The 24,663-nt window shown below is 41.8% G+C and overlaps 2 protein-coding genes across 8 annotated transcripts in view; one reads left to right on the plus strand and one right to left on the minus strand.

Moving 5' to 3' along the window:
- The window catches only part of VPS13B (vacuolar protein sorting 13 homolog B), a 433,483-nt gene extending 425,258 nt beyond the window's left edge, over positions 1–8,225 (plus strand). For all 6 annotated transcript variants that reach the window (XM_085053291.1, XM_085053288.1, XM_085053290.1 and 3 more), the window contains 2 exons: positions 475–724; positions 6,222–8,225. In XM_085053291.1, coding sequence (XP_084909417.1) covers positions 475–724; positions 6,222–6,467 — 496 coding nt within the window. In that variant the 3' untranslated portion in view covers positions 6,468–8,225. The remainder of the gene's footprint in view (positions 1–474; positions 725–6,221) is intronic.
- Positions 8,226–11,079: 2,854 nt separating this feature from the next.
- On the minus strand, positions 11,080–17,385 carry COX6C (cytochrome c oxidase subunit 6C). 2 transcript variants are annotated; one of them, XM_085053295.1, is made up of 4 exons: positions 17,271–17,385; positions 15,749–15,869; positions 14,080–14,201; positions 11,080–11,205 (listed from the first exon to the last, which is right to left on the minus strand). In XM_085053295.1, exons 2-3 carry the CDS (start codon positions 15,860–15,862, stop codon positions 14,082–14,084), a joined length of 234 nt encoding a protein of 77 aa, XP_084909421.1. In that variant the 5' UTR covers positions 15,863–15,869; positions 17,271–17,385; the 3' UTR covers positions 11,080–11,205; positions 14,080–14,081. The 2 variants fall into 2 exon arrangements, with proteins under 2 accessions (XP_084909421.1, XP_084909420.1); XM_085053294.1 differs by having other exon boundaries at positions 15,749–15,876; positions 17,279–17,374.
- Positions 17,386–24,663: the final 7,278 nt, after the last annotated feature.

The following is a 24,663-nucleotide window of genomic DNA, read 5'->3' on the forward strand; positions in this document are numbered from 1 at the left end:
ATCCAGCTTTGAAACTACAGAGCTGATCTTTATTTAATGGCATTCAGTGAGTTCTTATTTATCATTGCACTGAGCCCAAGAAAAATACTGCACATCTCCAGAAACAGCTGTTAGTGAAGATAGCTTTATTTTCTGCACTGAATTTCTAAGCCACTTCTTAGGGTAATTTTTCTATTATCAAGGAAATAGGATGGGAAATAGGCTAACCTAGCACAGATATTAGGCCAATCTTGTGGTGAGTGATTAAGGGGTTTTGATAAGTAACAATTTCACATTCATTCTTTAAATCTGAAGTCTTACATCTTTCAGTAATGGAGCTTTGGAGTACACTCCCTGGCTTATTTTACATGTGTAGGTGATAGCTACAGGCTTAAGTAAAAGCATAGTGACCAAAAGAAGCCCTGGAGGATCCAATGCACTACACTGACTAGTTCTTTTTTGTCTTTGTTTTCTTTTTTTACCCTGATAATGCAGGAAAATGCTGCAATCTCTAGGAAGGCCAGAGGTTCATATGGCCTTAGATGTCATGATTGTGAGTGGATCAGGCCAGCAGCATGAAGGCTGCTTACTGCTCACCTCAGAGGTGCTCTTTGTTGTGAGCATTAGTGAAGACACTCAGCAGCAGGCATTCCCTGTGACTGAAATCGATTGTGTGGAAGATGATCAGCAAAAAGATCTGCTGAAGGTGCAGCTAAAACAACAGAGAGTGCCTTCTGACTTGGAGGTAAAGACTTGAGTATGTTTTTCATTCAGAGATAAAGTTACACTGATGATGGTGCTTTTGGCAATGGGGATATTCACCTTTGGGCTGGGAGGCCAGAGGTGGAAGTGCCAGACCAGGAGCCCTGCACCTCATAGTTGGCTGTGTTGCCCTTTGGGTGAAAGGGATTTGTCTCGTCCCTTCTATGCTCTTGTTGATTATGATATACCATATCTATGACAGAAATTTTCTGAGGAAAAAAGTAGAGGAAGTCTGGGTTCTTGGTAAGCACCACCTCTTTTCTGGAAAGGTTCTCATGGCTACATATGCAACAGGTGTTTATTGTTTGGCAAGTCAGCATTGCGCCCTGTGCCTACCAAGTCCCAGCAAAAGCAGTTCCTTTTATTCTGTGAATTCCATTCACAGTTCAGTGGTGCTGATGCTCCTTTCTAGGCGTGTTTTTATCTTGTCTCTTCTAGCACAGTGGTCTTGCTTGGCTGTATTTACTTCCTTAGATCTTCATCTGCAAATGCTAGCTTTAAACTGGATTAGTTCTTCTCTGAGATTGGATGCACCATGTGTTTGCCAGTAAGAGCATAAACCCTTCATCTTCATGTTGAAATATCTCTAAGCCATTTGAATACTGAGGTTTTTTGATTAATGATCTTCTTTTAATGGCAGAAGAATGTTATATTTTTATACTTTCAGGAAACAATGTTTATTGTATTAAAATCTCAAGTAGAATCATATGAGAGAGCAATTCAAAAACAAACATGCATGTCCCAGTTTTTACAAAAGTGTGCCAGGTAGCTCATAGACTGCTTTACCAGAAATTCATGTTTCAAATATAAGAAAAGGACATGTAAAAACCTGCAAAGTATGAGGTGTGACAAAAAGTAGGAGCACCTTCAGCCAAATCCTAACTTTGCTGAAGTCACTGAAGAGTTTTGCCATCAGTTTCAGCAAGGACTTCATCTGTGTCGTGACAGCACTTGAATGTTTTTGTGAAAGCTTTCTTTAGTGCTGAATTCTCTATTTATATTTATTGTCTTTCCACTAACCTCAGTCTCACAGAGAACTGTTGACTGAAGTTGCCTTCTCTCACCACAAAGCTACATGAGGGATTACTTAAATTGAAAAGCAAGGAGGCAAAGCTCAGCTTTTTTTGTCCCTGAGTGCTGAGTGGTTGGTGGAGGGACACATCAAACAATCAGAATCCAGACTGTCCTGCTCAGTCCTGGGCTTTGGTCCTGGAGGAGAGAAGACAAGTTGTTCTCACTAGGGCACTGGATGCACTCAACCTATCCTAACCCTAACTTTAGCACCAGCCCAGATTGGTTTTTTATTGGATTGGAGTGTGATGGCTTTTGTCTTTGCATCTGATTATCCAGGGGGTGAGGAGCAGGCTGCTGCTGGGGGGAAGGGCAGCTTGCCCAAAGGCTGCTGCAAGGGGGTGATGAAAGGTGCAGAGGGTCTGCCTGTTTGGGAGAAGGGAAGGTGAGGGACAGGGAACCTAATTCTGGTCCCCACAGCAGCTGCAACTGGGAATGTTTAGGATTTATAGGCAAGTGGTTGCCCTGAATGCACAGAGCAATCCTGTGTGACGTGCAGTGCTGTGTTCCCACATACACACGTTCATTACACTCTCCTTTGGAGATACTGGACCAAATACATCAGTTTTTTTCTGAAGTTCTGGACGGAAATATGAGAGTCCTACTCAAGTGGTGCAGCAATGCAGCTCTAGGAGCTCTAAGCCTTGAGCCTCCCAGTCTCAGTACAGCATCTCTTTTGCTGACACAGGCTCTTGAGAATGCAATGAAAATGTATAGCATGGGAAAAGTGCCTGTGTCCCAGTTGGAGGCAAATCAGTGATGGCAAGACAGCAAAAGTGGAGTGATGTACAAACAGACCTGGCAAAATATTCCTTCAGAATGCAGATGCTTGTACTGAAATTCTTGTAAAAATTTAAGGACATGTGCTATAAGGTAGAGCAGTTGAAAGAAACAGAGAATAAAAAAGTTTGAATTTTTTTATGTTAAGGCAGCTAAGGCAGCTACACAATAAAATATTCCAGAAAGCTTCATATACAGTTTTAATAATTACTTAGAGTCTTTAGTAGTTAATATTTGCTATTTTTTTAGTGGATTGGGAGAGCTTATACTTGGTGATTTCCTTTCTGCTGCTGATTCTGTGGTCCTTGAGGTGTCCTATGCAGCTCTGTGACAAGAGCTTCTACAAATTCTTCAGATGTGATTAGGAAAAGAAACCTTAGGAGGAACAGAAGAGCAGCCTCTGAGCTGTGATACCTAAACAGGCACAGCTCCTCAGTATAAATAGTAGCCATTGTGTTGCACTGAAGGTGTCCTCAGCTGAAGTGCAGACACATCTGTGCATGATGACATTTGCAAAAATAGCCACAATTTTTAGCTGGAAAATGCCCAGTCAGGTCAACTAAAATATTATTATGAGTTTAGCAAAGCAGAGTTAATGTTACCAAATGTAAGTAATCGCTATTTTTCTGATTAATTTAGTCAAAGATGCTAGAAATAATACAACAAATTGAAACATTTCATTTCAAGGCTATAAAAATCCACTTCTTTGCATTACTGCTCACAAAAACAGTTGCCAAAAGTTTTGTTTCAGCTCTGTACAAAACAGTTTCTTCCATCCCCTCTCCTCAGCTTCTTGGAACAGTTGAGAAACAAAACATGAGTTACTCTACAGCTGTAATCACCAGAGATGTTATAGAGCATATTTTGACTCCTTCAGCAATAGGTTTGCCTGATGCCTTGTTCGCCTCCACAATATATAACTTAATCCATCTGGCTAGGAATAGCCTGGATGGATTCTTGAAAACTCTGGCACTGACAAGGTTGTTATTGAAAGGGAAGCATTAATTTATTTGGATTATCTTCCAAAGTAATTGAGACACTGCTTGTTTCCAGACAGATGTCAAACTCAACAGGCCTGCTCTTCCAGCTGCTCTTGCTATAGCTCATAACATCAAGAAGGCAACAAAAAATTGAAGGGCCTGGAATTTCAGATATTCCAGATTTTTTTTTTTTGTGGTAATCTGCAACAGGGTGTTCATGATAGTCCTTCATGTTATCATCTTTGGATCTGAAAACCAATCTTTGGATTTCTGAAATCAATGGCAAAAAAAATCTTAAAGAGCTGGATCTCCTTAGTGTGCACAGAGGAGCCCATCAGTGCTGTGCACATCTGGATTGTGCAGCACAGGTGTTGTAGCTGCTGTGGAGTTAACATTATTGAAGGCTTATTCTTTATAAGCCGTAATGGGAGGAATTCTGGAGCAATACTGGAGTTCTTAACCCAAAAGTATGGCCTTGTAGTACAAAGGGACATGATAGCTGTAATATTCCTCTAAGAGGTACATTAAGCAAGCCTTGATAAAGTTTTGAATCCTTGAATGATCTGCATATTAACATGACAGTTGTTCAAAGCAGTGGGTGAGGGTACTTAGTGACAATACTTGGTCCTATTTCAGAACAAATGTAGAATAACATCAATTCCAATTTTTTCTTTCTTGGCAATACAAGCCAAACTGAAACTGGCTGCAGAAGCACGCAGCTACAGATGAAGTCATCTAGAAGCAAGCAGGGTCCCAGTTACTTTGGAAGATCAGTCCAAATTGTTAATATTTCCTCCTTAATAATTATGCTGTATCTGTGGAAAATAGCCTGGGGCTGAATGAAGAAGGGGTTCACAGGAATAGCTGAGTGGGATGCCAGCACCATTTCCATCTCCTTTGGTAAGCTGGATCTTCTGATCAATGTGGAGGCAGAACCCAGCTACCCCTGGGCTTACCTCCCTAGGAGAAATTAGGAAAAAGTGTGAAACCACCTGCATGCAGGATTTACCCTATAACTTAAAATCCAGTTTATGTAGGTGGTACTTCAGCATATTTCTCTTCTTTCAACTGCTGAAACACTGACTGCTGAGATAGTTTTACTGAGCCACCAGACTGAAGATGTGGTTCAGACACCATTCTGCACTGTAAGCTGCGAGTCTGCTGCAGCAGTCTGCCTTCTGATTTTTCCCTCCCTTAAGGTCGTTCATGGAAACAATCCTTCCCTCTGCCCATTTCATCATTTCCGCTGTTTCTAGGCTTAGGCTTCAACCTTAAACTTCTGAGTTTGTTCATGAGCCTGCTTCCTTTAGCAATTTTGTGATGATGATTGAAAACAGGAGTGTTTCTACTCACTGAGCAAATCCATCTCCAAAGGCACAGTAAAAAAAGAGGGGACTGTTTTCATGTGAATGTGACACTTGTCACTATCTATCAATCATATTAATTTTTCCTTCAAATAAGCAACAGAGTATTTAAAATGAGTCTTGCTGTCCAGAAACAGGGCAAGATATTGATTGTGGATGTTAAATTGAATCCAATGGCACTGTTTGAAAATATCATACTATCTAGCAAGACCTGTAAAACTCCCTGAAAGACAGGCAGAAGATAGCAGTCTTTGAATCCTTAGCATGATGTTCAGCAAAGACATTTTAAGTCCTACAAAAATTAAACTGGTCAGCAGTTCTCCAAGTGTAAAATAAGGAAGCCTCAAAGCCTAGCCCTAGGATAGCTGCTGCCTTTTTCTTCATTGTGCGATTTTGGAAATAACTTCTATTCTGAATGACCTAGCTGGTCATACTACTGTAGCATCTATGGTGATATTTCTGAAATATTGGTTTTTTGAAACCATGCAACCAGCTTGATGCCTGCTTGCTTGCTTTCCCTTCTCAGGCTAGTCACAATCATCTTCAACTTCTCCACAAATAAGGGCACAGCAGATTGATCCTCCAAAGCCAGGTTAGCTCATAGCTTTTCATCTAATACTTTATCTGGTTGGAACCATATGATAGATGACAGTATTTGATTCACTGTACCTTTTTTCCCTCTAGGTAGGTCACTTGCATCCCTCTTGCTAGGATCTTAAATCTCTACCTATTTCAGCCTGTAAAGCAAAGATCCCTTAATGTCTTCTCCAGAAACAAAATACCCAAATCATCTGTAGTAAAACCCTTTTGTTTAGAAAAATGTCTTTGTGTGATTGGGTTTTTTTGGTAACCAGAAATTAATATATCCTACACAGAACATTCACCTGGAAGGTAGCCTCTAGTCTTCATTTTGAATCAAGTAAGTTAAAGACAAAATGTTTTAGCTAAGTAGAATTTCTGTATGATAAGCATTGCCAAGAGTTACAGGCATTTTTCTAAAGTTGATCTGTTACAAGGTTCTACTCTTGACCAATTCTCAAAAGATACTGCTTAAATTTTCTGCGGCAGAGTTAGAGCTTCTCAGAAGTCCAAAACAGCAGAGAGAGGACTAATTCACCAAGGAGTCAACTGTGGGAGAACATTCATGACTAAAAAAATCCCTTAAACAATTGTAAGATTCCAGGCAGGAAGATTTTTATCAGAGTAATGTGGAAGTTATTGTCCTTACTACTCAGCTCAGTTACTGTCAAGTACTCAGTAACTATTTTATCTTCTCTGATTTCAGGCCGAGGGAGCCAGAGAGAGACTGTCAGAGCAGCAGTACAACCGTCTTGTGGAGTACATCACCAAGACATCTTACCACCTCGCTCCCAGTGCTGCCACCGCGCCAGCTCCACAAACTGTGCCTACTGAACAGCCCCCAACTATAACAAAAACCTATCAGTATGTAGTTGATCCAAATTTTGCCCAAGTATTCATTAGCAAATTCACCATGGTGAAAAATAAGGCCTTGAGGAAAGGATTTTATTAATAGTTATTTGTGGTGAGCATAGTAATACCATACCAGTTTGAAAGCAATGCTTTCTCTGCAGTAACCTACTCCAAGTAGAGATGCATATAATTTTTGAGGAGGTAGAAATTGATAACAAAGCCCAATAGCTTTTCTAATCTTGACAACATTCCTGCTCCCTAGCCAGAATACTAGTGCTGGAAGGAAAGTGTTCTGGCAAATGAATAAAGTGAGAAGGAACAGCCCTGGACTATAGCTCAATCAAAATCCTTTTTCTTTTTGATAACCAAAAATTAGAGAATAGGGAAAAATTGCATGCATACGGACGTTTTTACCACACACAGAAATGTGTATCAATACCTCTATATCATATTTTAGGGTCTGCCAGTTTCTGTTATAAACCAGGTTTATAACTCAGCTGTAAAAACTTGCTCAAGGCTGAGCCTTTCCCCCCACACCCACACTCCCCCAACATGTGCGTCCTGAGGCAAAACATTTTCCCCCACTAAATCTGAAAAACCCAGTGTGGCTGTTTTAAGTTACTAGTGACAGCTGGTTTTTAGCACCACTTTAACCTTAAAATAGCTTCCTTTATTTGACTGAAGTTTTGCAGGACATTAGTCCATAATGTAAACTAGTGCCTTTGTGTGGTTTGGAGAACAAAACATGAGCTACAACATGACTTTATTTTTAAAACTCTCTGTATACAGAAACTTTATTTTATCCATCGAATTTTCAGAAATACTTTCAATGTATGTATGACTGTGCATTGTCTGTTCATTAGCTGGAAGCCAGTAACATGCAGTTCAAAAATTCAAGAAACAGAGCTGTCTCCTTAAAATCCCTAAGCTCAATGTAACCCAGATGTGCAGGTGCTAAGTACAGCCTTGTGGGGTCTTGGTAATTTCTGATCTGCCACCACTACATTGTATTTGCTCCCTTCAGCCCTAATTCATTTTATGTTTATTATCTTCGAACTGATTAAAAAAGGGGTATTTAGAAATGTGACCTTTCAAATATGTACTAAGTGAGATTTTTTTTTCAAGTTGATTGAAAACGATGGGCCCACAGGTACCAATTACATTAACAGTTAATGATGCCACCACAATACACTTATGAATATATGTTAAACACCTGTATTTCTTGTAGTAGACAAGAAAACAGTCTCTGGGCACAATTATATGACTTGATAAACAAAATCTAGCTATGGCAGTTTTATTTTAAAACCAGAAGTTTACTTGGTTTCCAACTATGTGTGTTAACTTTTCTCCCTTTTTTTATGTGTTTATGAAAATTAATTTTGTGTGGAGATTCCTAACATGGCTGGAATTGGAGTAAAGAACTGGAATAAAGTCTGATCCCTCACCATTTGGAGCATATGCTTTATAGTTAATAACTTCTATGCATAATTGATATGACCAAATACACAGTAAATAAGAATGTAGTAACTGCAATGTTTTTCTTGTGAGTTCTGTTTTGTTAAAAGGTATTTCTAAAAGCTGTGTCTCTCATCTACTACTGAGAATAAAGGAGGCTTGGGTCTGCATTGTCCTTTTCTGACTGTGAAATAAGCCTATCCATTACCAACATTTCATACAATGATTTAACTTATGTCATTGTTTAAAAAACACTGTTTAAAAAATGTATATGTATATACACACATGCGCTTCATTCCTGAATATTTTATGGAAGTTGTTTAATACTTCTAATTTTGCATATTGATGGATAAATTGTAATATAATCAAATTGTTTAAAGATAATAAAGCTATTCCTGTAATACTTGTTTTTGTGAGCAGTTTACTCATTCATTTACAAGGTGTAGGACAATGACAAGACTGATGTAGAAGCTTCATGAGGGTCCCATTAGATCCCAGTTGGTCATTGGACTTTGTAGTGTACCAGAAAATGCAGTAGGATCATAATACTTTGGAAGTCAAAACTGATGACTAGCTTGCCAAAAATGTGCGCTGAAAAGTTTTATGCTTTTGTGACTAACTGAATCAAAACAGCACTGTAGTCACCATTTGAATTAGACTAATCTGTTCCTTATTTATGTAGTACACAGGCAAGCCAAGAGGATGCAAACACACCTGTAAAAAATGAGGAACAGCAGTTTCATTTCTAAAAGTTTGTAGATTTCAGCCATTGTTTAAGATACATTTGTGTTTTTCCTAAATTACATTCTCCTGAAATAAACACTTGCTTAAATTACACTTTTCTTCAGTGAATTGAGCTGCATCTTTACTGCATTAGGCAGGTTCTTTCTCCCCCTTCTGACCACATGTATGGAAACGAGTGGAGAAGGCACATAAATCAACCTCTCCTACATATGAGCTGTGTGAACTATGAAAACAAAGTTGTCCAAAGAGCAGCTGCCTGTACTTAGCTGCTAAAGCAGTGCAATGTGTACTCTTAAAACATGCCTACTCTCATAACACTCTTTAGACCTGGAGAGCTCACAACTTCAAATCTATCTTTTTAGTTTGCTTCCAGAACAATCAATCACTCCTCAAACACTCGAGAATAAAGCAAGCTAGCCAAAAAATCTGAAGGCATAGTCAGGCCTTTCCCAAAGTAGTTCAGGTCAAACAATTCTTTATATATCATTTCATACATAAATATACCAAAAACCTTCAGACACTTGGGATAGTCTCAGAGAGGAGCCAAGCGTGTTTTTCAGCTCTGCATCTCCTAGAAACAGCACACCAGACCCTGTAACAAGCAACCGATTAGGGTCTAACTCACAGGTCTTGTACTATGCAATGTCCCACTCCAATTCTTTGTATGATAGAATTAGCTGAACTCTTGCTGGCAAAGGCAAAAGAATTTAAACAATTTTTTTTAAAAATACAAAATTTAAGAAATTGAAAACTGGTGGGCTGGTGCTGATTTCAGAAAAGCAGGTTAGGTACCCAGCTTTGCTCTCCCTTCCTACTCCAGAGGAAAGCAAGCTGTGGGTTAGTCAGCTTTGCCTGCTTAAGGGAAGTACTTGCCTTGCATCCAGTGTGAAACCAGAATGCATACAGAAATCAACAGTTGCAGCCTGCAGACTCTCAAAGCATAACCACAGAAGTTAGAACTCACCTTTTTTTGTTAAATACATTTAGCCAGAGACAACTCTGAGCTCTGCTACATCTGCCAAAAACTCTATTCGGTCACAAAACTCATTTCTTTAAATCACGTGCTGGTAGCTGAAGGAACACACTACAACTGCTGCTGGCTACAAGAGTTTAGAAGAAATAAAGACTTTAACAATAAACTAATTCATAGCAACTGGGAATATAGGGCCTAGAACCACAAGTCATGTCTATTAGCCTGCACACCTGGCAGTAGCAAGTTTCTTTGCCTCTGAAGCTGTCAGTAACTCTGAAGACCCTTGGCTATTTAAATCTGCAGACAGGCCTGAGAAAATGTTAGTCAGTACTTAATGGCATACACTGTTTATACTGTACATTGGGAAGATAAATGGGTATCGTTTGCTATTGTTAAGATCTGGTTTACATTTATAGGAGCTGGGGTATTTTGATTACTAGATGGCTTCCCCTGCATCACTAATGTCAAATTCCTTGTTTGCTTAAAAGGAAGCACTGCCTGCATGGGAAGTTTAAAGAAAATCCCATGTTGCTCTACAAAATGTTCTGGATCACATACATTATTTTATGTGCTTTCATTAGTCCAAATGTTGTTCAAGGATACCTATTAAGTGTTAAGTAGTTAATGATCCATGTAAAATAATAAGTTACTCCAAACAGGATTTGAACCAAAGACCTTCAAATACAACACAGATGGCCTAATTTGTCATGCTGCTTCATACAAAGACTTCCTTCCTTTCATGCAGTCAGCTTTTGCTTGCTCTCTTAGTAGCCACATTCAGCAAACAAAAGCTGCAGTGCTGGTACCTTCTTCATCCTGAGAACAGGCAATGACAAAGCCTGTTCTCACTGACAGGTATCATGGCACAAGACAGAGCACCATGTCTCCGACTGCACAGAATGTAGCAGAGATTCAAGCTATGCTTAGCTGAGTACTTCCAGATATCAAAAAGATGATACATGTTTAAAAGCAGCATGCCAAGATTTTCATTACCGTAATATCCTAAAATATTTACTTTCTCTCTTCTTGTATATCAAATATATGTGAACATACCTGCAGCTTAGAGTCATCTTTCAGTTCGAGTAACTAATATACCATGTATAGAAATAGACATTTGCACAGTCTGTAAGTCTTGCTGTAACAGTTTGCTGCTGTAAGGAAGGCAATACAGTGATGACAGCAGAAAAAGACACAGAGGTTGGCTGGTGTATTTCCAGAATTCCTCTCCAAATACTTTCCTCTCAAGGTCACCTCACCTTGTGAAGCCAGAGGTAACACAGACCTCTCCAGAAACCCATCCTCTCCCTTCCTGCAACATCTGTCCTCTTGCACATTCCCATAAGCAGCTGGGACAGACTAGCTGTCACTGCTTAGAGATATACTGTGCTATCAAATGTGGAATTTGGCCAAAAAAGAGATGCAAATAACTCCTGGAGGAAAGATAGACTTAGTCACCTTGAACAAGTTCTGAAGACCTTCCTCCACTCTACTCACCATCTGAGCCTTTAAGCATTTCTACATTAATGAAGACAACTAAATGTCACTGACATATGTATTTTATTTATTGAGTTGCATTAGAACATGCCATGCACTGAAGTGCTTTGCACTTTACACTTCAGTGAACAAATAAGGTTCGGTTATCAAGTCTCCTCGAACTGAAGGGGATCTGCAAGATAAAAAAAAAAAACATTAAGTTATGATGGACAAACTTCATGTTTAAGAAAACATGTTAGTATGTATGAATGCAAAGCATCAGAGAGAAATGTTTATGCAGTAGTTTAGTCTAGAGGAATTCCCTGTTATTTCCTGATGGTTGAAGATTCACACACCCTTCATGTGGCAAACAGAAGTGAAACATGGAACAAATCAAGAGCTGGAACAACACTGCACAGCACATCAGATTCACTATATATGCTGCACTGGTAACTGAATCAATCTTGCTGAAGGCCTGCAGGAGAAAGGAATGCAGCTTTCAGATAGGAGCCAGAGAGGAAACAAGTGGTGCAGGCAGCCTACCAAGGAAGGAAGAAAACCAAATTCAAATTGCTTCTCCCCATTATATTGAACACAATCCAAGACCAGCTGTGCTCCATGACAAGAGTCATGCAAGTGGTTAGCAGCAAACTCTGAGCTTCCTCCTTTATTCTACAGCTGAGCACACAGCAGAGGCAGGATACTCCTCACATTTATACCTGAACTTAATTTCCATAGTCAGTATCACCACCAGAGTCCACACCAAGTAGATGGCACAGTGTGAATTCACAGGGAGATACCAAGGTGCCTCCACACCGAGCAGGAACAAGCTTGGTGCACAGTGCCATGCTACCACCTTAACTAATGAACTCTCCTTCCTGCCTACCCGACCCTTTCCTCAGTTCTGGGGCTAAGTACTGATTCCACGGTGAGTATTCAGTGAGGTTAAGCCACTGCATTTACTGCCACAAACAGGACACATTCCAATAAAATGGGAGATGTAGATCACTGCACCCTTTAGGTAACTATACCAAAAATGGCTTCAAACTCAGAATAGCTAAGATTCAAACTTCTGAGGCAAATGAAAATGTCTTCCATCTGCTCTGGGTACTTGTCCTTATTTTGCAGCCTTTACAGAACATTTGAAACACTGGCATTGTTTTCCCCTTCCTCTATTTTTGTACTAATGTGCAGGCACAACAAAAACCAACCTCCTTCTACTATGAAGGAGTGAAAGGATAGCTGTTCTTATATAAATAAGCTAAGGAATAAGAAGCATCAGCAATTCAAACAAAATCACAAAAGATGATTTGTCTTCCACATTTTCTTTTGAGCCAGTACAATTAAGAAATGGAAGAATTGTTTAGGAAACATTTAATTTTAACAGGTGCACAAAACGTGCAACTTCTTTTTCTAAGCTGCCAATGGGAACACAGGCTGAGAGTGGAGTTCTCTTTGCACTATATAAAAATAATATCATGAGCAGGAAATAAATCCTGCTCATGATTCCAGTTAAATATTCAACATGCACCCTTGTTGACAGTGTTTGTTTCAAATGATTTTACCACCAGATGGCCCTTCAGAATACACTGATGAAGGCCACCTGACTAAAGAATGCAATTCCAGTGTCTAAAGAAGTTTAAAAGTGACTATATATCAGCAAGAGAACTGAACCAGGGGCAGAATTTCCAAGATTTAAACCAGGTGAATTTATAACTTCATTATTTTATTTTTGTTGCAATCATAGCTAAAGAAGAACAGCAGCATCCCACTCTCACAAAAAACAAACAACCAACAACAAAAAAACCACCCTACCAAAAGCTGGGACTGACACAAGATTTTTTACCCTTTTTCTAATTTTTAGAAGAGATTTAGATTTCTAGAAGAGCCCTGAGTTTTTTTATGCAATTGTGTAATGCCAGATATCTGAAACCAGATAGTTGCAGATTGTCATAAAACACCATTTAGTATTCATAGTGTTAAGCACAAATCTTTTATTCAATCTTGCTGCTTCATGCAAACAGGCTGAGAAAATCCAGCTGGCCAGGATAATTAAAGCCACAGATTATCACGTAACGATCACAATATGAAAACATTCCAAAAGAATGAAAAACTATCATTCTAGATTAGCCTGAAGTCATTTTAGGAGAAGCAGAGAACTCAATGTAAAAAATCTGCACCAAATGGGGATGAACTCTTTACTGAGTTGTCACATCAGCTTGTGCAGTTTAATGAGTGTAGTTATTAATAACTATAACGCAGTGGAAATCAAGACCTTTTTCCTGGTGTTACTAGCAAGGGAGAACAAAGTTGTATAGTTTTCACAGAAAAGGCAGTGTCAAGTGCTAAAAAAATAGTATTGTGAACGAAGTTCTATTCAAGCTTCATACAATATGGCAAAAATGTGATTATTAGCACTTAAGCTGTATGCCACTTAGATATATATATATATGTGTGTGTGTGTGTGTGTGTGTGTACATGGATGTATTTCCCCTCATGACTAGTTATCTTCCCCATCTCACCAACCTCCAAATACAAAATGATGTGCAGAAGCTGTCTCTGTTTCTTACATTAAGATGCATGCTATGAGAGAGAAACAGCCTCTCCATTTTCTCACTCACTGTACCACCACAAGTATGTAAGCAGAAGATACAGAAAGCCCCAAGTTAAGCAGTTCAAGATGTGACAGCATCAACCTAACTGTGGAATCAGGCAAGTCCTGCAGTTTCACATCAGAGCTTTGTCTCCTCTCTGCAGTTACATGAGGGGGGCAAAGGCCTGGCATCATCACTGTCTCCTCTATCACACAAGTTAAACCGATTACCCAAAAGGTATTCATTCAGGAGTTTCTATCCTGCCCTTACACCTCAGTGCCCAGTTCTCCTGTTTCTTCACATGTTTATTACACAGAGGTTTCTTGAGTGCAATTTGTATCCTTACTCTTTGGAAACCCCTTTCCATTTGAAAAAAAAAGGAAGAACCCCCAAGCAGAAGCACAACATCCCACTGAAATAATCTCACTCCTGTTCTAACACAGAGCAGCTCACTACCTGCAGATGCAGCTTACCATCACTTGTGCGCTGCACACTCAAGCACACCAGCTGCTTTCATGGCTTCAAAGTCCTTCATGGGATCATAGCTTTTATAGAACTGTGCATAAGCTTGTTTTCTGGGTTCAGCAACTCCAAACTGGAAAGTAACACACAGAAAATTAAAGTTTGCCAAGGTTTATGAACAGGTTTTTTTTCCTGTTAGTTGTATAATTTCTATCAGCAGATATTAGTCTAAAAGGCTTTTCACTCCAATTATTAAGCATTACTTTGTTCCTATTACAACCTACAGCTCAGGCTACCTGATCATTGGTCAGGAGGACAAATGTCTGAAGTAAAACCTTAAAAAGAAAGTTTGTTACAAGGTAGCATATCACATCTTCAAGATCCAAAACTACTCTATCTATACTGATATTCTCATGTGCCTAACACCCTCCCTGCTAATAGTTTTATACATAAAACATGTCATAATGGCAAGTTTTGTGCCTGTGGGCAGCTGCAAAACTCTAACTCTGGATAAAACGGCATCCTAAACTGAAGGACTGTACTTGAGCTACACTGTAAGTCCATTACATCAGGTAAGATTTTATAAGACTGCCAAGCCACTCATAGCTCACCAACATAAAAAGATACAGTCCTCATTCCTTGGAAACTAATTCACCTGAAGCACAGGGACATACTCAAAAAGCTCTCACAAATGTGGAAAAAAAATCCAAGGTGGGTTTGTACAACAGCATTTAACATGGAACAAAGTAAATCACTACTGAGATGTGTTGTTCTAAATCTGAGCTGCTACCTTACCAGAGTATTAACATGAGGGTGCCAAACAAGGAATAGACTCAGAGACTACTAAAAATTATATTCTAAGGGACCACAAACAAGCTTGTCTACTTCTTAAGAGATGTGTTAAGTACATGTGTGAGCTTACTGTTTCGGATAGATGTTTGTGGCTCTGAGAATTAACTTCTTTTCTAGTCACTTTTATCAACAGCTTCCTGAGCACTCTAATTATGCCAATAGTATATGCATGAATTCAATGGGCAAGCAAGACCCAGTTCTTCCACAAGAATTCACACTGTGTTGTTTGTTTTGTGCATGAGATCCCAAAATTTTTTAGCAAGAGCACACAATAACTACTACTGTTCTTATCTTTATCAGAAGTCAAACCTGTAAGTGTGTTTTTCTGGAACTGTAATGCTCCATTTCCACATGATACTTCAAAAGCAAGAACAGAAAGACCCACATTAGGTTTTCCCACACTGATATCTTCAGTGTGAAGGATAAGTTTTCCAAATGGCTTAAGAGCAAGTTTCCTGAAGTCAGTCAAGAGATAAAGTAAGACTTGTACAACTCTCCCAAGTCTTAGAAACTGTGGCAGACTGAACTACCTAAAGTTGATGAGCATCAACTGTGAATGGTCAAGAGCAGTCTGGGACTAGGAGACTCAAGGTCAAGCTGTCACGAATTGCGTGATCTCAAACACACATCATAAAGCATCAGATTATTCGTATCACTTCTTCAAATGAAGATTAGTAAGATTTATTTGTGCTTTGGAAACATGCTTACAAAAATACATTACGAAACCTTTCTGATGAGCAGCTCAACTCAATCTCAACAGAAAAATATTATGAATTCTTAAAATACTCCAATGAGCCCAGTCTATAATTGCATGACTACAGAGCTCACCTTGTATAAAGTCGCACACCCCATAGATAACAGAAATGCCCCAAGGAGGTGAAGCTTCATCCGCTTGGCCAAAAGGCGACGCATCTGTGGCTTTGGCAACAGTGCGGCCGACATGGTGACTGTATTTCCTGAAAGAAAAAAAGAAATAAGAGGATTGTGGGAGAAGCTCTACTTAAAATAATTTTATGTACTACACAAAGATCATTATTTTTGTATTGTGTAATAATCGTCTTCATAATATAAGCAACAATAGTCCTGTTTGGCGTTCCACTGAGAATATTTAAGGGACAAAACTCAAGGACAACCTATTTATGACACAAATTTCTTTTAAGCCCTTACACTCCTTACACCCAGTATTTGTGGAGAAGACTGGCCTTCGCTGTTGGCACTAAATCCTGCGCTCGCCGCACGGTCTTCTCTCCCAGGCCTGCTGTCCTGCTATTTACGTCAGAAGATATTCTAAGTGGTACTGGGGCCAGGCTGGGAAGAGCCCCGCTCCCTTCCCCGCACCAAGGGCACCTCAGCACCGCGCTGCTGCTGCCGCCGCTGTGCCCGCACGGACGCTGTGCCCGCAGGGACGCTGTGCCCGCACGGACGCCGGGCCCGCACGAAAGCTGGGTCCGCACGAAAGCTGGGTCCGCACGAAAGCTGGGTCCGCAGCGATGCTGGGCCCGCAGGGACGCTGTGCCCGCAGGGACGCTGTGCCCGCAGGGACGCTGTGCCCGCACGGACGCTGGGCCCGCAGGGACGCTGGGCCCGCAGGGACGCTGTGCCCGCACGGACGCTGGGCCCTCAGGGACGCTGTGCCCGCACGGACGCTGGGCCCGCAGCGATGCTGGGCCCGCACGGACGCTGGGCTCTCAGGGACGCTGTGCCCGCACGGACGCTGGGCCCGCAGCGATGCTGGGCCCGCACGGACGCTGTGCCCGCACGGACGCTGAGCCCTCAGGGACGCTGGGCCCGCAGGGACGCTGTGCCCGCACGGACGCCGGGCCCGCAGCGATGCTGGGCCCGCAGGGACGCTGGGCTCTCAGGGACGCTGTGCCCGCACGGACGCTGAGCCCTCAGGGACGCTGGGCCCGCAGGGACGCTGTGCCCGCACGGACGCTGGGCCCGCACGGACGCTGGGCCCGCAGGGACGCTGTGCCCGCACGGACGCCGGGCCCGCACGGACGCTGGGCTCTCAGGGACGCTGTGCCCTCAGGGACGCTGTGCCCGCACGGACGCTGAGCCCTCAGGGACGCTGTGCCCGCACGGACGCTGGGCTCGCACGGACGCTGTGCCCGCAGCGATGCTGTGCCCGCACGGACGCTGGGCCCGCACGGACGCTGGGCCCGCACGGACGCTGGGCCCGCCGCCACCCTCAGGGACGCGCAGAGGTCACGGCACTGTCGCGGGGCCGCGGCCGAGCGGGGAGCGGCGGCTGGCGGCCATAGGGATGGGAATGATGAGGGAAGGCAGGGGGAATGGGGGGAGGCAGAGGGAACGGCGGGAGCACGGCGGAGCAGCGAGCAGCGAGCAGCGCCTCACCTCAGCTCCACCAAGGTCCTTCCGCGCCGCCAGCCCCGCTCCGCTCAGCCGCGGCTGCGCTACTCCGCATGCGCGGGGCGGCGGCGTACGGCGGGCGGCGCGGGTCAAGCGCGGCCGCGCAGCGTTCGGGCCGTGTGGGGACAAAGCCCAGGGTCGGTGCGGGTGGAAAAGGCCTTGCAGATCATCGAGTCCAACCTGGGATCGAACAGCACAGTGTCAAACACACCCTGGCGCTGAGCGTCATGTGCAGTGTTTCCTTAAACACCCTCAGGGACGATGACTCCCTGGCAGCACATTCCGATGTTTAATCATCTTTGCTGTGAAGAAATTCCTCCTAAAGTCCAAGCCCGACAACCCCTGGCACAAATTGAGGTGGTGTCTTCTTGTCCTGTCACTTGTTACCTGGGAAAGGAGCCCAACCCTCCCCGGCTACAGCCTCCTGTCTGTAGGAGAGAGGAGAGCTGCAGAGAGCCATGAGGTCACCCTGAGCCTCCTCCAGGGCAGACAGCCGCAGCTCCTGTCCCGCAGTGCTCCTCACAGGACTTGTGCTCCAGACCCTTCTCCAGCTCCCTGGCCCTTCTCTGGACTTGCTCCAGCACCTCAATGTCCTTTCTGAACTGAGGGGCCCTGAAATGGATACAGCACTCGAGGTGCAGCCTCACCAGTGCTGAGTCCAGGGGGACAATCACTGCCCTGGTCCTGCTGGCCACACAACTTCTGATACAGGCCAGGATGCCACTGGCCTTCTTGGCCACCTGGGCACATGCTGACTCATGTTTAGGTCCCCTCTTTTGTCTTTAATGTCCCTTCCAACCCAAACCATTTTGTGATTCTATTAAGAGCCATGGGAGAAAACAAAGTCGCCCCATGGAAGGATGCCTGGGATGACACTAGTGTGCCGACGGGCTCAGGCCTTTATAGAGAGAGTTTGCCATGAATTACTGGCCTAGCCTAGAAAGAAATTTGTCGCTGTTGAGCAGCTAGCAGAGTAATGAATGCATCGGTTCTCAGTGGCAAGAAGGAATGACCTTTATTGTTTTGATTTCATCACATATATAGAGTTCTCAAAAGTCACCCAGATTGGTCAGTCAGAAGTCTTCCCCCAGGCCTGATTGGCCAGGCCTGCACTGCCCAAGTTCTGGGACACTGTTCCAACAACATCCAAACTTTATCTTTATTTATAAAACACAAGACAATTTCTCATGGGAAAACCTGTGCTAGCCACAGAAATTAAGCCATCTGTAATCTTTTCTAGCTGTCTCTTAGCCAGTTTTTGTACCTTTCTTGGAAATAAGGCACATGTGCTTTGCCCATGATTTCCACTTAATCACCACCTGCACGTGGAGTTGTCATTTTTTTCTTCCTAGGGAGTCTCTCTGGGATTTACACTGAATGCTATAAATTCCTGCCTTGAAAAAACAAGTCCCTCCTGTGCACTGAGGTATTCATTCAAGCCTTTTGCTCATTTGCCAAAGCCAGCAGATCCTGACATCAAAAGACAGAGATGGACCCATAAAACTGAAGAGGAGTTGCTTTTCCTATAACGGAATTGAGAAAAGTGTCAGTAGAAAATTGCAGAGGGAAATCATCCAGCTGTGGCTACAAGCTGGGAGAATGGTCTTTGCAACAGCAGTTTGAATAGATGCAATTTGGACAATGTTTTCTCAAACTGAAGAAAAGTTTGTTACAATAGTTGAGACCAAAGTGAAGAAAGTCTGCCCAAGAATTTTTCCCATGTGGATTAACACAAAACCCCCAAATGTTAATGATGTCATGCAGAAAGAATGGCAAAATATATCACCAAGGGTGAATCGTGCCTGACAGATTTGGTGGCCTCCTATAACAGGGTCACAGCATTGGTGGATGAGGGCTGAGTGACTGATATCTTCTACCTGGACTTGTGCAAAGCGTTTGACATGGTCCTGCATGACATCCATGTCTCTATATGGATCTGATGGATGAACCACTTGGTGAATAAGGAACTAAGGAATTGGCTGGGTGGTTGCACTCAAAAATTGTGGTCAAGAGCTCAATGTTCAAGGGTAGACCAGTGAAGAGTGTGTTCCTCAGGGGTCAGTATTGGGACCAGCACTGTTTAATGTCTTGGTTGGTGGCATGGATAGTGGGATTGAGTGCACCCTCAGCACTGTCCACTCCAAGCTGTGTGGTGACGTCAGCACGCTGGAGGGAAGGGATGCCATCCAGAGGGACCTAGACAGGCTTGAGAGGTGGGGCTGTGCAAACCTCATGAAGTTCAGCAAGGCCAAGTGCATAATCCTGCACCTGGGCTGGGGTGATCCCAAACACAAATACAGGCTGGGCAGGGAATGAGAAGGGACACTTGAGGGTGTTTGTGGACAAGAAGCTCCACATAAACGAACAATCAATGTGTGCTCACAGCCCAGAAAACCAACTACATCTGGGTAGCATCAAAAGCAGCATGGCCAGCAGGTCGAAGAAGATGATTTTGCCCCTCTACTTTGCACTTGGTGAGACCCCACCTGGAGTGCTGTGTCCAGCTCTGGAGCACTGCATCCAGCTCTGGAGCCCCAGCACAAGAAAGACATGGAACTGTTGGAGTGAGCCCAGAGGAGGGTCACAATGATGATTAGAGGGCTGGAACACCTCCTGTCACCTGTGGAGAGAAGTTGGGGTTTTTCACCCTAAAGAAGGCTCTGAGAAGAGCTTAGAGCAACCTTCCAGTGTCCAAACAGGGCTTACAAGAAAGCTGGAGAGGGACTTTTTACATGGGACAAATAGTGAAAGGACAGGGTAGTGGCTTTCAACTGAAAGATTTAGATTAGATATAAGAAAGAAATTTGTTACTGAACTCACTCTCATGAAAAGAACAATACAAAATTAATTGGAATAAAAGCATGGCAGGTTTCATGACTACTGTCATCATAGATTAAATATGAGTAATTTTCCTATAAACATCAGTCTTGTGGAGACAGAATATTTTGGTGAATGGAACTAGGTCTGTAAATAAAATCTTGATTGCTGTTTTCAATAGCTTCCTTCATGGCTGGCCAGGTCATTAAATTCTTTTCTGTGTGGCCAGTTTCCCCATGTGCCTGAGATACTGCTGGCTAGGCATCTTTGTGTTATAGTTAAGATGCTAAATGAAGTGCTAATTGTTATCATCCTTTGATGTCATTACTGTGGAATATACAACCAATTCCTTATTGTTCTGTGTAAAGGGCAGTTCGGGACTGTGCAAAAAAAGAGATAGCAGTTTCTGAATGGATTATAGGGCTAAGTGTGGTTTGGACCTGAGTAGACTCTGTGCATCCAAATGCATGAAAGTAAATAAACCTTCTGGAAACAAGAAGGCGTATGATACAGAGACAGCAGCAGTTGTTTCCTTCCCAGTCCACCCACTCCCTGGGGGTTCTGACACCTACTCCAGTTGTCTTTGGAACATAAATATTAGGACTGTTCACTCAAAAGGTGCTACAGCTATGAAAGTAGAATAGTCAATCCGTTTTTTCCTCTCCAAAATACTCTAGAGCCAGTAACAGTTTACACTTCTACATTGTGTCTTTGAAAGGGATCATCTTTTGAATGAGTGAAGGAAGGCATTAATGCTAAATCATTTCTTGCTTGTGCTCCATTGGCACTGAAAGTAAAATTTACCTCTGAATTTAGTGAGAGAAAATTTAGTCACTGAATCCTTGTCTCTTCCACAAAGAATACAAGCTGTGATACTTAGGACTGTACTTTCCGTGGTGTGTACTGATGCCAGCTAGGACTGTGACAATCAAGTGATTTTGCATATGCCACAAGATGTCTTTAGATAATCATAATCTGGATCAAATTAGAACCAAAACTCTACTGGAAAAAGATCACATGGGACATCAGCAATCCCCTGAGCCAGATGCATTCCCAAATAGTTTTAATATAAAATCTACCTGTCATAAAAGAATCAAGTTAAACAATGCCATGTGCCATAAATTAAAATGCATTCATTTGGGCTCATCCTCCCCTTTCTGTGCCAGAAATTAGCTGATTAAATACCTTCTTGCCACAGCTGTGTCTACATCAACCAATGATGCTGTGGAATATGGTGGCACAAAAAGGTTTTTTTAACAGAATTGGAATGGCAGCTGTACAAAAAAATGAGGGTGAATCAATGATTCCTAAATGGAAAAGGTCAAAATTAGTAGGGGAAAGAAAAATATTTTTATACTTCCAAAAGAGCACTATAAACAAAGGAGAAAAAAAGAAAAGTTCAAATCACAATAAATGGAGGAGACAGGGATTTCACAAGCCTTTGTTGATTTTATGCAAGTTTCTGAAATAGAAAAATCTAAAAAAAAAGTTATTTATTAAGTTTTATTCCACTTGTAAAGAGAAAGATTTTGGTATATTGAATACATATGAAATAATTATGGGAATGATCCTGTGTTTAATACCACCATGGGTTAAAATGTTAAAAAAGAGGTATTTCCCAAGTTCCCAACTTGCAGTCAAGACATGCCTGATGTGTGTATTCAGCCCCATAACCAGAAAATACACCAGGTTTTTTTTTTTGACACTGTTTTGTGGAGTATGGTTCTGCATTAATTGTTCTCACTCTGAAGTCCTCTGGGTTCAGGGGGGTCTATCTGAAACAAATACACTTTATTTTAGCAACAGGAGACCCTTGGTTAAATAAATTGGGGTTTTAAACAAGTAAAGCTCTGTATGTGTCATTCTTACTGAGAAGTTTAACTTAGACAAATGTAACTTCATTATTCATTGCCATTATGTTCTACATTACCCTCTGATTTCTTAGAAAAAAACAAAACCACACCCACAACACCTCCTTCCAGTCCCTGTTCCTTGCTCAAAGCCCTTTAAATTATGCCAAGATTCTTCTGTCTTTTGCGGTTTTAAATGTTATGTAGCTTGTCTGCAATGGAAATAAAGTCATCAAAGACAACATTTTTATACTGTTTGTTTACTCCTCTGTATTTGAGTAGAGGTGCCTTACTCTGAGCAAGTTTTTCATTCTTAATCCTTGTTTTCCCAGGAACATGTGGAACCACCTTTACAGACAAACACTCCAATCTAAAATTTAACCAGTCAACACATAAAATTGTTACAGGTAATTCAGTCTTTATGGTCTCTACAGGCCCATCTCAGCAAGTGACAGCCCATCCAATGTAGGCCACAAGCATTCCTAGTCTGCATCCAGCTCCAGGTGTCCTAGGTAAGAACAGGATGGGAGCAGAGCTATTCCCTTAAAAAATGAAAGCAGAGACCACAACATGAGGGCAAAAGGCCAAGTTTTCACACTCCTGTTCAAAGCACAGTTTGACTGATGTGCTGTGACATGGTTTAGTTCCACACAAGGCAAAATTCTCTAGCTCTAGACATCATCTATGATATGGAAACTATTGTCTGGCAGACAATGCTTGTATGATCTGCCCAGCAATCCTGGTGAATCCCTACATGCACCTGGTACATTTGCCAGTGCTCTCCTCCGTGATCATGGATGTGTTACTGTAAGCCTGAGCAGCAGATTCACATGGGTACCCTTCAGTAGTCCAAAGCCATTTGAACAAGGAATGTTCTTCATGCACTGATAGAGTTTAGGCCAGACCCTTTGTTAACTTGTATTTTATGCAGATGTGACCAGTGACCATCAGACCTCCAGGAAAGCAGAAAGTGGCCGACTGCTGCTGTTGACAGCGCTGTAATTTTGCTCAAGGAATTAATTCTCACAGAAAATTACACACCAACTTCCCTGTGAGTGGAAAACAGTGGCTGTGAAGTGGGAAAGTCTCTTTCAAACAGAAGATCACTCACTCTCCACAAGGCATAACATTTGTGCCTTCCTTGGTTAGGCTCAAGGTACTTGCTCTGGGCAGCTCTTGGAGGAGCAAGCTGCACAGAGAGGAGAAGGGGCCTTGCTCAGGCTGGGGACAGAACCCTGCAATGGTGACATCTAAAAACTTGCGGCATTAGGATTTAACTTAGAGATACCTTTGCTGTTTATTCAATTTACCTAGTACAATACAGAGCTCATTCTGACAGAAAAAGATTGGCCCACATTTTATATAAAGATGATTTTGCAATTGGTTCTTATGGCAATTTTTAGACTTTTCCTCATAGATTTGTGAACATCTCATTTTAGTCTGTTTTAATTCACACTGAGGTGATGACATGGTAAGTGTTACGAGATGTTGGCAAGTTTTCCTTTCTGTGCCTGAAATTAGAGTCTAGAAGGAGTGAAGGGTGTCTCAGATTTGTTGTGACTTGTATCATCATAGTGCAGTCGCATCAACCAAATCATGTTCGTTTATGAAAAGAGAGTTCATGAACACAATTAAAAAAAATAAAAAGTACTCCAGAGATGATGTATTTCTTGACCTCTTTATGATCTGGTGAACTAATTGTGAGCATGAAATTTTATTCATTGTTTCCAATTACATTACCTGGTCTAGTAAAAGATTCTTCCTTAAAAAATGCCATTGCTTTTGTTTATTTTGCTATTGGAAGAATCTGCCAATTTAGGATTGCTATGTTTTGCAAAGGTTCCATAATTTCTGTTCACTACTTGATGGTATTGCAAATAGAATAGATTTTCTTTATAATCATAACCTTGGGAACATTTTAAGTCCCCAGAGTCAGGGAATCTCTGACTTCAAAATCCCCAGACGAGCTAAAATCCATCTCAGATTGTGGTCCCAAGTTTGAAAAGTGAGGCACAGTCAGACATGTGAGACTTCTAGAAAGTAGTCAAATCATCTGTTCATGGTTTTTTAACAAACTTGTTATTGGCATAAACTTTTTAAAATATCTATACTTGAAGCAGCCTGTTTTAACTTTACTGTTTCGTTTGAAATAATCTAATTAGGAAATGATGAGTCTCAGTTTTCTACTGCATTGAAACTTCTGAGCTTTATGATTAACAAAAATGGCAATAGATAACAGTATAAGCAACCTTAAATATATTTTGGTCAAATGAGCTCAGGATACATTTTCCTGAAACAAATTTGGCCATGTTCAATACGGCATTACATGTAAACGTCTGGAAAAATTGCAGTGTTTTTCCAAGCAGGAGGCATGAGATTGCTATAATCCATAGCCCCCACCACAGTATTAATTAGCGTGGCTCACTAACCAGGGACATAATATTTGTAAATGAAACTCTAGAAGGGCATCAGTAAGGAACAGGATGTTGAAGCCAAATGGAAAACATGAACCAATAAAAAGGCTGAACTAGCTAGAAGTGCAAGCTCAGCCTTTGAAGTTAGTTCAAGTACTGCATGCTTTAATTTTGGTGTAATCGTATGATGGAGGTACAAACAAGAACTCAGAAACAGATTTTGTAACATTTGGCCCAATTGTAGATGAATCAGTTTGTTGATGGTTACCAACAATTGCACAGCCAGAGA

Source organism: Lichenostomus cassidix, chromosome 2 (assembly GCF_008360975.1).
Source record: "Lichenostomus cassidix isolate B80296 chromosome 2, HeHo_3.0, whole genome shotgun sequence".
NCBI classification, from domain to species: domain Eukaryota; kingdom Metazoa; phylum Chordata; class Aves; order Passeriformes; family Meliphagidae; genus Lichenostomus; species Lichenostomus cassidix.

Bases quoted from the DNA above. Each gene is read 5' to 3' on its own strand.
- COX6C (XM_085053295.1), bottom strand. From the start codon at position 15,862: ATGTCGGCCGCACTGTTGCCAAAGCCACAGATGCGTCGCCTTTTGGCC. The intron at 14,202-15,748 runs GTGAGCTCTGTA...GTTACTTTCCAG, and splicing joins GGTGTGCGACTTTATACAAG to TTTGGAGTTGCTGAACCCAG.